Below are 15943 nucleotides of genomic sequence, written 5' to 3'. Positions count from 1 at the left end.
TCTGGTAGGGGAGAACGTTCACATATAGAAATAAAGAAATTTTCTATGACCCCTTCTGTTGATGGTAAAATCTTCATAAATTATACTAAACAGCATCCTGTTGCCAAATAATAGCATTCATAGAAAGTTAGAAATAATAGTTTTCATTGTCTCTAACTGTACACGATAACAGGGCCAGCTCCGGCAAACTTGTGAAGGTTTACAGAGTTTGTCCTTGGCCATCCCTCTCTGGTGTTTCCTTTCCTCTGCCTTTACTTTTCCAGAGTTCTCTGGCTCTCTGTTCCTGGACATGCCTTACAACGGGTGGGACCTGCCTTAAGGGCAATAGACTGACTCTGGAGTGTTGAGAGTGAGAGAAGTCTGGGCTGGTGGATCTGTCCATGATCCATGGCCCCATTGTCCCAGGTGAGGCATACTTGGTAATCAGGAGAGGAAGCCAAAGGTCAAAGAAGAAAGGTCTGGCAGAAATGACACTGAGAAGAGGAGCTGGAACTGATAGGAATATGGGTAAGAATTAGGTGTGAGCGGGAGAAATGGGATAATTTCAAGCTGAGGCTAAGAAATGTGAGTTTCCAGGACCGACCTGCTTTATAGAGGATGGACTAGTGGACCTAATCGTCTCTCCCATCAATGTTGGAAATGGTTTCATGGTTGTCAGTCATATAATCTTCAGCATCTTCATCTCTCTCCTGACCTTACCCTCTCTGTAGACTTTAGTTTTCTACCTATTAACACCCTCTCTTCTATCAAAAAAAAAAAAAAAAGAATTTGAAATCAAATATTAGCATTTGTTGGGTGATTACACTTCACTATGAATCTTAGTCACTATATCATTTAATAATTATCAAGGACTTAACCAGTTGTTGTTATGTTAAGTGTTGTAAAAATCTCTCATTGTATGTAGAATGAAAGATTTTATCTCCTGTTAATACTCTCAGTACTCAGATAGGGAGAAATATTTTGTGTATACGTCCTTGAGAGAGAGAGAGAGAGAGAGAGCAGCTGGTCCTGAAGGGGTTGTTTCTTTTCATATTCCTAAAAAACTGTGACTCTCTTTTGAAATTGCTAGATTCCCCTGAGTAGTACTACAGTGCTCGCAAATCTGCTATCCACTGAGCAGTTCAGCCCTGTGAGCTGAGTCTGGGTTTCAGTTTCCATCTGCTTCACTCACAGATTCAATTGACTCTCAAGACCAGTGATTCCTTACATTCATCAGTTAGGCTCTGGTCCAACACCCCCTTCCCCATGCTTCCACTTCACCTAGTTAAATCCAGTCCCTGCAGGGCCTCCAATAGTCTGATCTCTTTGAGTATTTTAATTCCAAAAAGTTCCTGCTAGGAGGCAGCCATTCAGCAAATTGTTTTTAAAGTCTCTAATATCCAGTTATCTGACTGCATTAAAATGAAAAGAATGTCCATAATCTTCAGCTTCTTCCATAAAAATGTCTAACAAGCTGGCAATTATTAAGGGGCTAAGCATTAGAATCTTCAAACTAATTCTTTTCTTCTTCTTCTTCTTCTGTTTTTGGACAGGATCATGCTGTGTTACCCAGGCTAGAGTACAGGTGGTTCAGTGGTATAATCATAGCTCACTGCAGCCTCAAACTCTTGGGCTCAAGTGATCCTCCTGCCTCAGTCTCTTGAGTAGCTAAGACTACAGGCATGTGCCACCATGCCCCAATAAGTTTTCTATCTTTTGTAGTGACAGGATCTATAATTATTCTTTATATATTTATTCAACATTTACAGGGGCAAGGAAAATAAGATTTTCTATTATTAAAAGGTATTTATAGATTCAGAATTAGTTACCTTTCTCAAAACAAATCTCTCATCAAATGTTCAAAGCAAAGTTCACTCTTGGGGAGTGGGGCACACATAACATACACTTAAATTGTAGTTATTATTCTACAGTTTGTGTGTTCATGTGATTTTTGTCAAAGTAGACAACTAGTGGCAGAGTAGAGGACATAAAATAAATAAATTAATAGACTTCAGAAAGTTGCATATACCATGCGTTATTTATTTATTTTTATTTTTTTGAGACAGAGTCTCACTGTGTTACCCGGGCTACAGTGCCCTGGCGTCATCCTAGCTCACAGCAACCTCAAACGCCTGGGCTCAAGCAATCCTTCTGCCTCAGCCTTCCGAGTAGCTGGGACTACAGGCACGCGCCACCATGCCCGGCTAATTTTTTCTATGTATTTTTAGTTGTCCGATTAATTTCTTTCTATTTTCAGTAGAGACGGGGTCTCGCTCTTGCTCAGGCTGGTTTCGAACTCCTGAGCTCAAGCAATCCGCCCACCTCGGCCTCCCAGAGTGCTAGGATTACAGGCGTGAGCCACCGCGCCCAGCCCCCATGCATTATTTAGTTTTGGAATTTCAGCAAAGATTGCCCATGCACATTGCCACTCAACAGAGGGAGGTCAGCATTTATGGGGAGAGTATTTCTTTTTCCTCAAAGCCCATCTGCTCTTATGGGAATGAACCCAATTTACCCTTCCTAGTTATGGAAGGAGTAGCGTGTGGAAACCTAAGATAATTGGCACCGGTGATACTTCAGTGTCCCTTATAGATTGTTTCCCCTGGATAGTTGCCTGGCTAACTTGACCTATGACCTGGCTGTGACTACATTCCTACATCCATTATGAAGAAGCCAAATCATGTGCAAGGGGAGTGTATGGCATGTGCTTTGACATGAAGTTTTCGTAGTGCCAAGGCTATATATAACCTTTCCTATTGGGGGATGGTGTGGAGTAGATAAGATATGCCTATTCAGCTATTCTGAGCCAGTGGTGTAAAGGTTACCCAAACCTTTTCCTCTCCTGCATCTGTAGGATCAAAGTGTGACTCAGGAGACAAAGGCTAACAAATCTGAGTTCTGAAATCAAGAGTGTGAAGAAGTTGAGATCACTGCCAAGAGCGAGGTTGATCACCATAAATACTATGCTAGGAGCAGGATGGTATATGAGGAAAAGGGGCCATGGAGGGGCTGGTGGCCTGGATGAGGTTGTAGAGCACCTGTAGTGGGAGATAGGAGTGAAAAAGTTGAACAAAGAGAAATTGGTGGCATAGGGGACTTTCTGATATTGTCACAAAGGTGGAGTGATGACAGCTCCAGAGTAGATCTATGACAGAGACTTGTCCCAGTGGAATGGGTATAAAGGTCCTGGGAGCTGTGGAGTAAAGGAAATTTGAGGCTACGGTGTTGGTTGGTTCATCAGTGTGAATATTGAAATTACCTAAGATAATGGTATGCTTGGTATGGAGAGAGTAAAATGTGAACGAATGCATTCTTAAATGTAATGGTGAGGAGTGAAAAGGAAGAATGTACGTAACAGCAATGAGGGAGGAAGACAGTAAGGTTTAGAAGACATTAGGCATCTTCTGGGAAAGAAAGCTGTTAGTAAGAGGGTGAAAAGGCTATGATCAGAAAGTGCCAAAGTGGCAAAGAGACACCAAGGCCTGCCTTCCCCCATCAGCCCTACTCCCGTCTCTTAGGTGAGGGATAGGAGCATGAGTAGCCTCCCCTGGGAGGGTAACAGGCAAAGGAGGATTCTTGGGAAGAATTAGGTTTGAGTGAGACCAGGAAGTAGATGTAGCATTCTATAAACAAGTTAAGGAATGTTTTTACAATGGGATGGGTGTCAGGAAAGTATAGAGAATTTGGAAGAGGTCAGCAGTGAGAGAGAGGGAGTGTCCCAAGGTGACACAGAACAACGTGGAAATGAGCATCCCAAGAGGACAAAGGATACAGGGCATTTGCTTTGGGGTGGTGGTCAAGGATACTGGGAATGAGAGGTGTGGGGGAATACATGGAGTGGAAGCTTCAACTAGAAATCCCAGGTAATGTGGAATGTCTGATGATAGCAATTACAGCCATGCTCTTTGTGATGAGGCTAGCAGAGACTAGCTAATCTGGCTGTGATTGGTTCCCATGTACTGGTTAGAGGGGTAATTTATTTGCCCCAAATTTCTTTTGAACTGCATTAGCTCATGGGCCACATTTGTAAGAACATTACCTAATTAGGGCTCCAAAGTCTATTTGGTTTAAACTTTTAAACTGTTTCAAGTTATTACTACCAATTTGTACCACTATCACCAATGCTCAATAACTAATATTGGAGCATTCATTAGAATTTTATAATAATTTGTATAATTCAAATTCAGCACAATTTCTCATCATTCTTCAATAGATCTCTTTTGCCTGTTGTTATTATATTTGTTAAATACAACTTGTATAGTTTAGTTTTTCTTTTTAAAGAAGTAACTGAATTACATGAAATTGGAAGGTTATGTTTCCAGCATAGAATGACTGTTTTGACACTAATAATAGGGCTCAGAGCTCAAATGTTTTCTTAAAATTTTCACTTTTACAAAAATCATAAATAAAAGCTCCATTTTTAAAAATCAGCGATGCACAACTAAAAATGAGTAACTGAGCCATTTTAGCTGACATCTGCATCATTTTGATGCTTAATGGTCTCATAAATTGCCCAAGTAAATACTACCATTGATGCTACTCATTTCATGCTGCTGGCCTCTGACAGCACAGTGGAAATTTGGGAACTTGTAAGAACAGGTGACATGTCAGATACCAAATCTTCCTACCTAATAGTATGTGTGAAGGAGATTGAAACTTCGATTTAGTAATGCTTTTGTTTAAAATGTCTGGGTCTTAAAAACAAAATGAAACTATTTTGTCTTTTTTTATCCTTGGGATTTCTCTGGCTTTCCATCTTAAGAGTGATTCTGCTTACAAAGAACAGGTTGAAAATTTAGATATCCACTGTGAATTTAAATATTAAATCATGTATTTGTGGGAGAGTGACAATTGCCCCTTACACCAAAGACCCCATAGCTCATTGAGAATGGTTAGGTGTTCCTATGAAGTACATGTTCCGGCTTGTCTTTCTTCATACTAGATGTCTGGATGGCGCTTCTATCCTGAAATATTGCATGCTCAGTATAGCTCACTGCTAGCAAGTGGAACAGCTGTTGGCTCCCTTCCCGAATCCCAAACAGAGATAAGAGAGAGTGGATTGGTGAGCTGAACCTTTTGCCTTAGCTGAACTTTCAATTTGGGCATCAGAAAGAATAGTTAAGACTTTTGTGGTTTAGAAAAAGATTAATTTACCTATATGTACCAAAGGCCCAGTGCACAGGAATATGGTCTGCTACTGTGTATCTGAACTACAACAAAGGCCAGGTATCCAACATGAAGCGCTTTTGGCTGTGATAATTGGTGTTAGGTGAAAGAGTGACCTTTTCTACCACCCCCACCTCCCTCCAGGATAAGGCAAAGTTGTCCTCATATATTTTGCTTTCCTTTGCTGCAGGACATTTGTGAAGATATTTCTGATCATGTTGAGCAAATCCATGCCCTTCTCGAAACGGAATTCTCCCTAAAGCTGCTGTCTTACTCTGTCAATGTGATAGTGGACATTCACGCAGTGCAGCTCCTTTGGCACCAGCTCCGAGTCTCAGTGCTGGTTCTGCGGGAGCGCATTCTGCAAGGTCTGCAGGACGCCAATGGCAACTACACCAGACAGACGGACATTCTGCAAGCTTTCTCCGAAGAGACAAAGGAGGTGAGTTTTTTCTTTGAAGTCAAGTAATGCCTTGTCAAGTGTGACCATTTGAGAATGTTTTCAGTTTAGAGATGTGGGATAGGAATTCTTTGTAGGTAAATAAGCAGCCCCTGAACCAGGCTTTGCATCTAAGTGTAATGACCAGAAGAATCTACGTTACTTCTAATGTGAATGGGGCTTTAGACCAGAGTTAACTCATACGTGGTAATTTGTACAGATACCATCTGAAGTTATTGGTGCTAACCTGGCTTCCTTTCCTCCTTCAATTATTTAATAAATACTTACTGAGCACTTACTATATGCCAGGCACTAGGTGATAAGAATATGATAATGATCAAAACATGGTCTCTGCCTTCATGAGCTTTGAGTCTAGTGGGGAATGGAGCCTCGTGAACAGACATTAAGGCCAGACTGCTACCGGCGCAGGCCCTTGGGCTATCTATGTAATAGAAATTAACAAGAGGCTGAATGGGAATCACAGGCAAGGCTTTATTGGGGCTTATGTTCAAGCATAAGGGAGATAGCACGAAGGAAAGAGTCCTTAGGCTGGTTTACCAAGGGGACTTCAGGAAGAGTTTTAAAGAGGGTTAGGCAGGAAAAGGGTGACATGTAAGCATGGAGAGGTGGAGATTTATTCATGCATGGTATGTCTCATTAGCATGTTAAATCTCCCTCCCTGGGCATGATTTTTAGCATTAAAATGAGATTATAATGAGTAAAAAGTCAGGGTAAGGTCAGTATGGGGGTCATTTCTGGCTTGTGGCAGTTAGATCTGAATAGGTCTGGTTTCTTTGTAGCCAGGTAGCTTATCAGCTTGTGTCAGTGTTTTGTTTTAGTGGCCGTAATAAACATTACTCACAAGACAGATGATTCAGCTCTTTTCTTATATGGTTATGGGCTGAAGTTTGGCAGTTAGGAAACTATTTGTTTCAGCCCTCTGTGAGTAGCTGAGTTGAGTTATATTGAATTCTGTGGTCAGGGGTGAGAGGCTCAAGTCCGGTTCCTATTCTGTCTCAAAACTGTAGTAAGTCTATAAGATGCCATTGGAGAACAGAGAAAGGGTCACCTAATTCAGACAGTGGAGGCTTTTCAGAAGTGGGTTTAACTTGAAACCTGAAGGGGAGACAGGATTAGATTGGTGAACAGAAGCAGCAAATGTTCTAGTTGGAAGAAATGGGATGATCAGAGACCCAGAGTTAAGAAAGAGAATGGCAGGCTCTGAGAGCTACTATCAGCACTGGAGCGAGAAGTTCAAAGGACCAGGAGGCAGGATTTGGGATAATAGCTAAGTGGAGGTGAGATCATGAAGATAAAAAGCTTTTAAAACTGTATTAGGAGAATTGGACTTTATTTTGAGGATAAAAGAAGTGTTTGTTCAGGAAACTGCCATGATTAGAGTTATGTTTTAGAAAAATCATTCTGGGTGCAGTGAATCAAATGGATATTGGAATGTTATATAACCAATATATTTGATTTTTCTTATTTATATTGAGTACTTTAATGAGTTTGTTGTTATTCTTGATGGATAACTTAAGAATAGTCACTGTAAATTTGAATCCAAGTGAAGTCTCCCATTTTCAAATAAAATTGACATGTATTTATAGAAAAATGTATATATTGTGCTCACTAAGCAGAGACTATACTATACAAAAGGATACCATATATGGATACATTGTGTGTGTGTGTGTATGTGTGTAGTATACCCAGTTTAGTGCTCTACTTTTAGTTTCATGAAAAACATATATTCTATAAATTTATAAGGCACTTCTATAGATATATAAGATTAAAAGGCCTTATAATTAGTGTTTCATAATTCACTAACTTATTAATTTATTAATGTTTCAGTGACTCTAACATTATCAACACAAATCTGTATTTATTCCCATAAATTATTTATTCTTGTAGATTTTTGTTTGTTCAAAATAAAGATGCTCTTGCTGTAGCAAACTCCCTGCAGGACCTAGAAGGGAATCGAAAGCTACTACGCTCAACTCTAAGTCACAGTCTTTGTTTTCAGTTAGCTCTCCCTGTTATTGTGGCAGTGGGGAAGTGATGTAGAATTCAGGAGAGTAACCATAGGATGAATATGAGGGTTGTGTGTTAGTTCCCAGATGCCACCCTTTCAAGTTAGATCCATAGGAGGTTCTCAGTTGTGACTCCTGTAGTTATGGGAGACTGGGAACAATCCCAAGCTAATCAACTCTTCCCTAAATCTGCTATCCTTCAGGGTATGTGCTAATGGAGATCAGAGATGAGGGAGGTCTGTTAAACCTCTAAAGAGCTCTTTCTTTAGATATACATTCTTTTATTCCTCCCTCCCCATGTGTTCTGCTAGCTTTGCTCAACATCTGGTACTGATCAGTGATAGTATCTGCCTACTTTCTACTGCCAGAGGGGGCATTTTAAAAATCATTAATTCAAACCAATTTATTTTACATATTTATCTATTCATTCAATAAATACTTATTGCTCATCAACTCTTTGTTGTAGGAGCTGGGGATATAGCAGTGCTTTAGGGTTTATTGTTACCATTGTTGTTTTGTGGAATACATCGATCAGGCACTTGTATCATTCACGAACATTATTACTGGCCACTGTTTTTACAGCTATGTTGTGAGTTTACATTAAGTAGCATGATTATAGTTCTCACAGTATGAACTCAACAATTATTTATGGATTTGATTGGAAGCAATTTAGTGCATTTTTACATTTTTGATCAGTCTTTTGTCCTGTTGTAGAGAGACAAGAATGTGTTGTGTGAGCAGTAAAGGAACAGTGGATTTTGGTCATCTGCTTTTTGGGTATTTTCCTATGAATTGAAGTTCTGCCTCCATTACCATACTTCCTGAAACTGGATTTCTGATACTATATTTTTGTACTTCTAGTGTGACTCTATGAAAACATTTAAAAGCTGCTTAGCTTTATTTATTTCTGTCAGAATATTGGAATTGTTGAAAACAGGAATGACATTAGGATGAAATTCTTAGCTTTATCAGAATAAATTCAGCTGTGAAAGATCTGTGGAATGAAGAGGGAAATGGTGAAAAAATTTTTAAAAAACCAGAAAAAAACCAAAAACGAAGTTGATAAACTAGAATAGTAGATGTCCTTCTATTAATAATAAAGGGGATTCATTTTTACCTTATGGGAAATTAGGTGAATTTCAGAGCCACATTTAAGAGGAAATTTGAAACTCAAGAAAATGGAAAGTTCCATCTCTTTCTCTCCCTGAAAAAAAATATGAATTTTATTCTTTATTTAAACATGGAGCAGACCATATCTAGTAAACAAATTTGCAAATGCCTTACTAAAATAAAACCAGTCAACAATCAAACAAATAAGAAACATTTTAAGGCAAGGCTCAAAATTGTGTAAAAAATGTATTATACTGAAATTTTCTATATTCCAGACCCTGTGATGATGTATATTTGTTTCATTTAGTAAGAGAGGGTAAGGAATGTTAAAAATGGTTGCATTTTATAGATGGGAAAATTGAACTTAACAGTGGTTAAATGAATGCTTAAGGATATGAATCTAGGAATAATTAAATAAAACAAAACCAAACCAGTTTTTGATTGATTTCTATTTTAATAATAATTATTCTTTCTTCCCTCCCTTTTTTCCTTCTTTTCTTTCTACCTTCCCTAAATATTTATTGATTTCCTACTATGCGTAGGGTAGTATGCATTCAAAAATGAATAACACACATTAGGAATCACCTTCATAATCTTGTTTGATCCTCACATACTTCTGGGAGGTAGACAGGGCAGGTGCTGTTATCCTCAATTTATAGGTGTTATTGTATCCATCTTATGGAGGAGAGAACTGAGGTCAAGAGAGGTAATGTCACACAAGTAGTGATAACTCTTTAATAATATTAGCACAATAGGAAACATTGAGAACTTGCCATGTGCTGGATTGTGTAGTGAGCACTTTACCTAAATGATACTTACCTTCTCTGTGGGAATGCATTGGTGCTTCCAGAGTGCTCACTACATAGTACTTTGTGGGTTCTTCCACTAGCACTTATCACAGACTGATTGTATCATGAAAAAATATGTGCTATATTTTGAACTATATGAGGGTTGGCTCCAGATTATATTCATCTCTGTATCTCCCATAGCATCCAGTTCATATTGCTATGTATAAAAGTCTGATGAGTTGAATTGAATTAAGTAATGTAGATAATCACTGCTTTAGATATAGAAAGGGGAGATAGTATTTTAAGTTGGTGGACTGGGAATTAGTCATGGAGATTAACTATTTAATTTATAATTTCACCCTGTAGAAAATGGAAATTCTTAAAAATTATGAATATAGTATAAATGAAAATATTGAAAGATTTTTGTATATTTTTCCTCTTGCCCATCAGAAACCAACCTTTGCTTTGCTTCACATTTCCCTGTCATTACTGCTCTTCTCAGTCCACTGCTGCTCTCTGGAATGCGTTCACAATCGTAGAATTCCAACATGGTAGAGCTTAAAAGAATCTGAGAAAGGGTCCAGTCCATATGGTCTGAAAACTCTGGGGGGCTGTGGCATTCTGGTAAGAGGCCCATCAATTTATATATTAGGAATTAAAGCATAACAAATACCATGTAGTGAAATTAGGGGAGCAGGGGAGGGAGGGACATATGAAATTTTTCGCTGTACCCATAATTAAAAGAATGAAATTCTATTTCTGACTTTCTTCTCAAAACTGACACCATTAAGTAGCAATGGGCACTGATATGCCCTTGGGACATTTTAATAGGGAGATCTTAAAATCTCGAAATTATGAGTATTAAATCTCCTGTTCAGTTAGTGGCAAAATACAGTGTTAAAAAAAGAAAGATCTAAGAAGGTATTTGGAACTAGGCTTTAGTTAATTTAATTATAGGTAAAGAACAAAGCAAAATTTCTTACTTCAAATTAGAGAAAAAGGGGATTGGGTTCCCTTGATGCCTTAGACAAGATTGAAGCTAGCAATAAAGTGAATAAATTGCCACCTCCATAAAATGTCACCTTCATCTGAAAAGCTGCTTTATAACAATTAAATGGAGGTATATTTGAGTGGAGACATTGCTAGGCAGCTCTGACATAGCTCCCTGCACTACACAATTAAATGTGATATTTCTGAAATAAAAAGGGCAGTAAAGCCAATGTGCACTTATCCCCAAGCTCCATATCTTCCTGAGAATTTATTACTTATACTCATTAGAAAACTGTCTTGGAAGGAGGTCTGGAAGGAAGCAATGGGACTAAAAATATTAGTATTACTAAGCAATATTTTAAGAGATGAGACTCATTATTCATCTGCTCTGAGAAATTTCAGAGAACTTTCTTTTCTTAAAATTGCCTCTGGATGGTGAAAGACTAAGTGCTGTTTTTGTTTGTTTGTTGCTTTTTGTTTTTTTTCAAGGAGAGTTTTTTTTCATATTCAAAATGCAGTATCAGCTTGGTGCAGTGGCTCACACCGGTAATCCTAACACTTTGGGAGGTTGAGGTGGAAGGATTGCTTGAGGCCAGGTGTTTGAGACCAGCCTGAACAACACAGCAAGACCCTATCTCTACAAAAAATAGAAAAATTAGTCGGACATGGTGGCACATGCCTGTAGTTCTAGCTGCTCAGGAGGCTGAGGCAGGAGGATCGCTTGAGCCCAGTAGATTAAGGTTGCAGTGAGCTATGATGACACCACTGCACTCTAGCCTGGGCGACAGACTGAGACCCTGTCTCTAAATAAATAAATAAAAATGCAAAAATGAAGTATGATTAAAAAGTAGTTATTCCTGAGTGACAATCACCCAGATCTTACCAGTTGAGATGTCCTGGCTGGGAACAGGATGGGAGAGGGCTCCCTTTGGAGAAGTAAGTGTTTTTGAGTATGGTATTTTCTTTTCCAAACTAGGGACTGCCTAGAGATTTCTGAAGATTTAAGACCAGGCAACCACAGTGTATTCTCTGAGGTGTATGCATATATTCCTTTAGCAATATATTCATCTAACATCATTGTGTACCTTTTATTTTTGAGCAAGACAGTATCCCTGGTCTTAAGGTGCTATGACCACCAAAATAGGGACCAAACGTATTTGCGAGGCCACAGTGTTCCCTGCTTGTCCAAAGGCAGGTGGCTGATACTTTTGGGGGTCTAATTTTTATCTGAACTCTCAAATTTCTTTTTTCTCTATTTATTATAGAAACTTTTCTTTAGTGCCTCTTTAACCTCATGTAAGTACTACAGTACAATAATTATGATAAATATAATAGAAAATCATGTTGCAAATTTCAACTTGTTATTAATTTAAATAATTCTTATGAGATATCTTTGGCATTTAATCATCATTTTATAATACTACTTCTGTAAAAGAGTAAGTTCAGGGTAACAAACAACCAAATTAAAAGATTTTTAAAAAATACAACCTGCTTTTAAATTGGGAATTTCACTATTACTCTTAAAAACTGCATAAAGTGTGACTTTTGTTTGACTGACTCATTCCTTGGTGGTTTTGGCTTCTGATTGTTATTTAAAGAGCCTGGCTTGGGTAGGAAGCACAAAAGTCATACAATTTCATTTAGATAACTTTTGTTGAGATTGGCAGCTAATATTGATTTCTCACTTTGTGCAGTATAATGTAGCATTAGCAGTAACTCTCAAGTTGGTGAAACTCAATATACTTTATTACCAAAAATAATAATATATTAAGAGTGAACATTCATTGAGCACTTATCCATATAGCAGACTTGTGTCTTACATATATTATCTCCTTGAAGCCTCTCAACACTCCTATGGCATCTCTTACTATTTCCTTTTCACAGGTGAAGAAATGAAGCTTAGTGACATAAAGCTACTGGCTAATAGTCACATAGCTAATTAGTACTAGAGCCAGAATTTGACTCTGAAGCTGGGGCTTTTAATTATTAGAGTCAACTAAAACTACATAATCAGAGGAAGAAATTGTATGAAAGCATAGAGAGACATTCCAAAATTTCATCATTCATCCACTCATTGGTTTATTCAACATATGTACCTTTGAATGCTTATTCTATGCAGATCAATATGCTAAGGGCTACAGGTACTCTCAAAAGTCAACTAGATCTTGGGATAACCTGGTTTTAAGGAACATAGGGTCCAGCAGCCACATGAGATTGATCTGAATTCAGTTGGTTCACCCCAGTTCCTCCTCCAGGAGAAAGGAGATCTGGGGATATAATGATCCTTCACTTTTCAATTTCCTTCCTTCATTTCCTAAAGTGCTAGATTAGACCAGGCTGTTCTTCAGCCCAGTAGGCATAATAGGATTCCAGGGGCTCTTCTACTCCAAACAAAGCATCAATCAAAAATCTCCCCACTTGTTATGTGATATCAGAAATTGCATTAGTAATGAGATGAAAGCCTTAATCACATAATTAAAGATTAAAAATTAAAAATACTTGCTTGCAATACTAATTTTTAACATGGGAGAATTTCAAATCAAATCAGCCTACCTGGAATCATAAATAGTAAGGGAGGTGGGCACTTAGGATCTAATATATACCAATGGTGGTTGGGAGGAGAAATGCACACAGAAGAAGGAGATAGGGCCAAGATGATGAAATTTTGACACTCATTAATTTTCTCCAGGATTATTACGTGTGTTCTCCTTTAAAAGGGTGGGGCCAAACAGAAACTGATCTTGAACTGTTATGTATTTGAAAATTCAGTAGTTCACCTTCCTGTGATAGGTGAATATATATTTAACATGACTGGCTCAGTATAATTAATCATTTCACTTTAAAAGTACTTATTGAGCATCCATTATGAGCTAGCCACTGTGTAGGTGATGGAGTGAAAGCAAAAATCAAAACAGACATTCATGGAGATTTTACTTTTACATTATTTTGTTCCCAGGAATTTTATCACTTAAGGCTTCACTTATGACATGCTTATTAAATGAACAATATGCTATTTTTAAATAGAGAGTTAAGGCAAGAATGGATATTTTTGCCTTAATAGCCATTTCTATTAAGGCTCTATGCTCTAGATTAAAGAAAAATCTTTAAGTGTTTGAACAAGATACTATATCAAGCAGTGTGAAAATATGCCTTTCTGTTTGTCAAACCAGAAGCAATTGAGACTGATACATATCTGATTTTTATAGCTGCCTGTACTGAAATTTCATTTGAACAGCATTTGAGTATAATTGATGTTGCATTTACTGACACTATTGCCATTGTTTGTTTCAGGGCCGGCTTGATTCTCTGACGGAAGTGGATGACTCAGGACAGTTAACTATCAAATGTTCTCAAAATTATTTGTCTTTGGATTGTGGCATTACTGCATTTGAACTGTCTGACTACAGTCCAAGTGAGGATTTGCTCAGTGGCCTGGGTGACATGACCTCTAGCCAGGTCAAAACCAAACCCTTTGACTCTTGGAGCTACAGTGAGATGGAAAAGGAGTTTCCCGAGCTTATCAGAAGTGTTGGGTTACTTACAGTGGCTGCTGACCCCATCCCTTCCAACTGCAGTGAAGCAGTTAGTGAAGAGGCATCCCAAGTTTCTCTTTCAGCAGATGACAAAGGTAGATGTGAGGAAAACAGTACTTCTGCAATTGAAGAGCAACCAGGCGTAACACCGGAGATGTCTTCTTCAGGGGAAGCTCTGACAGATGCTGTTCAACCCTCTTCTGAGACTGTGAAGCAAGAATCCAGTTCCTCTTCCCATCTTGGTGCAAAGAACCAACAGCCTCCTCCTTGTGAAAATGCAACCGCCAAGCGATCCATCAGAGATTGCTTTAATTATAATGAGGACTCTCCCACACAGCCCACATTGCCAAAGAGAGGGCTTTTTCTTAAAGAGGAAACTTTTAAGAATGATGTGAAAGGCAGTGATGGAAGGAAGCAGATGGTGGATCTGAAGCCTGAGATGAGCAGAAGCACTCCTTCACTGGTGGATCCTCCCGACAGATCCAAGCTTTGCCTGGTGTTACAGTCTTCCTACCCCAACAGCCCTTCTGCTGCCAGCCAGTCTTATGAGTGTTTGCACAAGGTAGGGGGTGGGAACCTTGAAAATACAGTCAGAATTCACATTAAAGAAATCTCTTCCAGCCTGGGAAGACTTAACGACTGCCATAAAGAAAAACGTCAACTTAAAAAGCCACAGAAAACCTCAGAAGAGGTGCCTCCATGCCGAACACCTAAACGGGGAACTGGTTCAGGCAAGCAAGCTGAAAACACAAGGAGCTCAGTAGTGCCAAATGGAATGCCTTCTTGTACTTCTAAGGCCACAGAGGAGCCAGAGACAAATTCTGCTTCTACATCCTCACTTGAGCCGTGTAATCAGAGAAGTTCGAAAGCCAAATTGCTAGTGCAGTCAGAAACATCCAGTTCACCACCTTTTACTCAGAGCAGTGAATCCTCTACTGGCTCAGACAACATCACATCTCCAGTGCCCCTTCTTTCAAAACACAAAAGCAAAAAATGTTACTCTTCCTCCCCAAGTCATGTCACCAGGAATGGTCAGGTTGTGGAAGCCTGGTATGGCTCTGATGAATACCTAGCTCTGCCCTCTCACCTTAAGCAGACAGAAGTATTAGCTCTGAAGTTAGAAAACCTAACAAAGCTTCTGCCTCAGAAACCCAGAGGAGAAACCATTCAGAATATTGATGACTGGGAGCTGTCTGAAATGAATTCAGATTCTGAGATCTATCCAACATACCATGTCAAGAAGAAACATACAAGATTAGGTAGAGTGTCTCCAAGCTCATCCAGTGACATAGCTTCTTCACTGGGGGAGAGCATCGAATCTGGGCCCCTGAGTGACATTCTTTCTGATGAGGAATCCTGTATGCCTCTCTCTGGCATGAAAAAATACATTGATGAGAAATCAGAAAAAGCTTCATCCTCTGAGAAAAATGATAGCCATTCCACTACTAAATCAGCTTTAATTCAGAAATTGATGCAAGATATTCAGCACCAAGAAAACTATGAAGCCATATGGGAAAAAATAGAGGTAAGATGGTCTTCCTAACCTGAGTGATTTCTCATCTGATTTTTGGAAGTAATACTGGCAGAAGGTCAACCCCTCCCCACTCTATTATAAAATGTGTTGCTATTTTTTATAAACCTGACTCCTCAAAGAAAGAAAAGAAAAAGCACAATGATCACTGCATATGACAGAATATGCATCACTAGGAACTGCCCTTGTCAATGCATTAGATTGATGTGTTCCTGTTTGGTATAGAATTCTCTGTTGATACTGCTTGGACCTAACATGGCTACTGATGAATGCTGGAACCCCTTGGATATAATACAAAATAAAATGGAACAATAGATATATACTCACAAGTACCTCAGGAATACATGAAAGGAATATTCCCGTTACCCTCAGTGCTTTTT

General features: G+C 38.8%; 1 protein-coding gene across 1 annotated transcript in view; it reads left to right on the top strand.

Annotated features, from left to right (window-relative positions):
- AKAP6 (A kinase (PRKA) anchor protein 6) overlaps positions 1 to 15943 on the top strand; it is a 454618-nt gene that overhangs the window by 173186 nt on the left and 265489 nt on the right. Inside the window, exons 3-4 of the mRNA XM_012647884.1 lie at positions 5336 to 5587; positions 13791 to 15557. Coding sequence (XP_012503338.1) covers positions 5336 to 5587; positions 13791 to 15557 — 2019 coding nt within the window. The remainder of the gene's footprint in view (positions 1 to 5335; positions 5588 to 13790; positions 15558 to 15943) is intronic.

This window comes from Propithecus coquereli, unplaced genomic scaffold, assembly GCF_000956105.1.
Source record: "Propithecus coquereli isolate 6110/MARCELLA unplaced genomic scaffold, Pcoq_1.0 Scaffold273, whole genome shotgun sequence".
Lineage (NCBI taxonomy): Eukaryota > Metazoa > Chordata > Mammalia > Primates > Indriidae > Propithecus > Propithecus coquereli.
The sequence above is the reverse complement of the archived record's forward strand: the minus strand, read 5'-3'. Positions and strand labels throughout refer to the sequence as shown.